At 33.8% G+C, this 399-nt stretch overlaps 1 protein-coding gene across 1 annotated transcript in view; it reads right to left on the reverse strand.

Moving 5' to 3' along the window:
* Nucleotides 1–399, reverse strand: part of LOC105805000 (olfactory receptor 5H2-like) — a 6043-nt gene that overhangs the window by 3845 nt on the left and 1799 nt on the right. The window contains exon 2 of the mRNA XM_012637782.1: nucleotides 215–301. Within this exon, the coding sequence (XP_012493236.1) occupies nucleotides 215–301 (87 nt within the window). The remainder of the gene's footprint in view (nucleotides 1–214; nucleotides 302–399) is intronic.

A 399-nucleotide genomic window follows, 5' to 3' on the forward strand; every position in this document is an offset into this window, starting at 1 on the left:
TCTATTACCAATATAGTCTTTGGGTCATAACAGCGAATGAATATGCAAAAATCTAGATAATTGACAAGAAAACATTAGTACAATGGACATAACATTAGTAATAAAAATGAACAAACTAAAGACACAGGGAATAATATGGATTATCTCGAGTGAAAGAATAACAGCAGCGGGATTGTCATCCCTTTACTCTCTTCCCAGGGGTGCACACGTATCTTTCAGAGGAACAAAACAAGAGCAAATGACCTGGTCTAATCCTGTGTACTGGACCTCTAGATATAAAGAATAATGATATTTGTTTTAAGTATTTATATTTTATATTCTTTTATTGATAAGATTGAATAGCTTCTTTCTGAGATCAGTCAGTCCCAGGTGCCAGTGGGATTTGCTAGATAACAAAAT

The sequence above is a fragment of the Propithecus coquereli genome, unplaced genomic scaffold (genome assembly GCF_000956105.1).
Source record: "Propithecus coquereli isolate 6110/MARCELLA unplaced genomic scaffold, Pcoq_1.0 Scaffold1231, whole genome shotgun sequence".
NCBI lineage: Eukaryota > Metazoa > Chordata > Mammalia > Primates > Indriidae > Propithecus > Propithecus coquereli.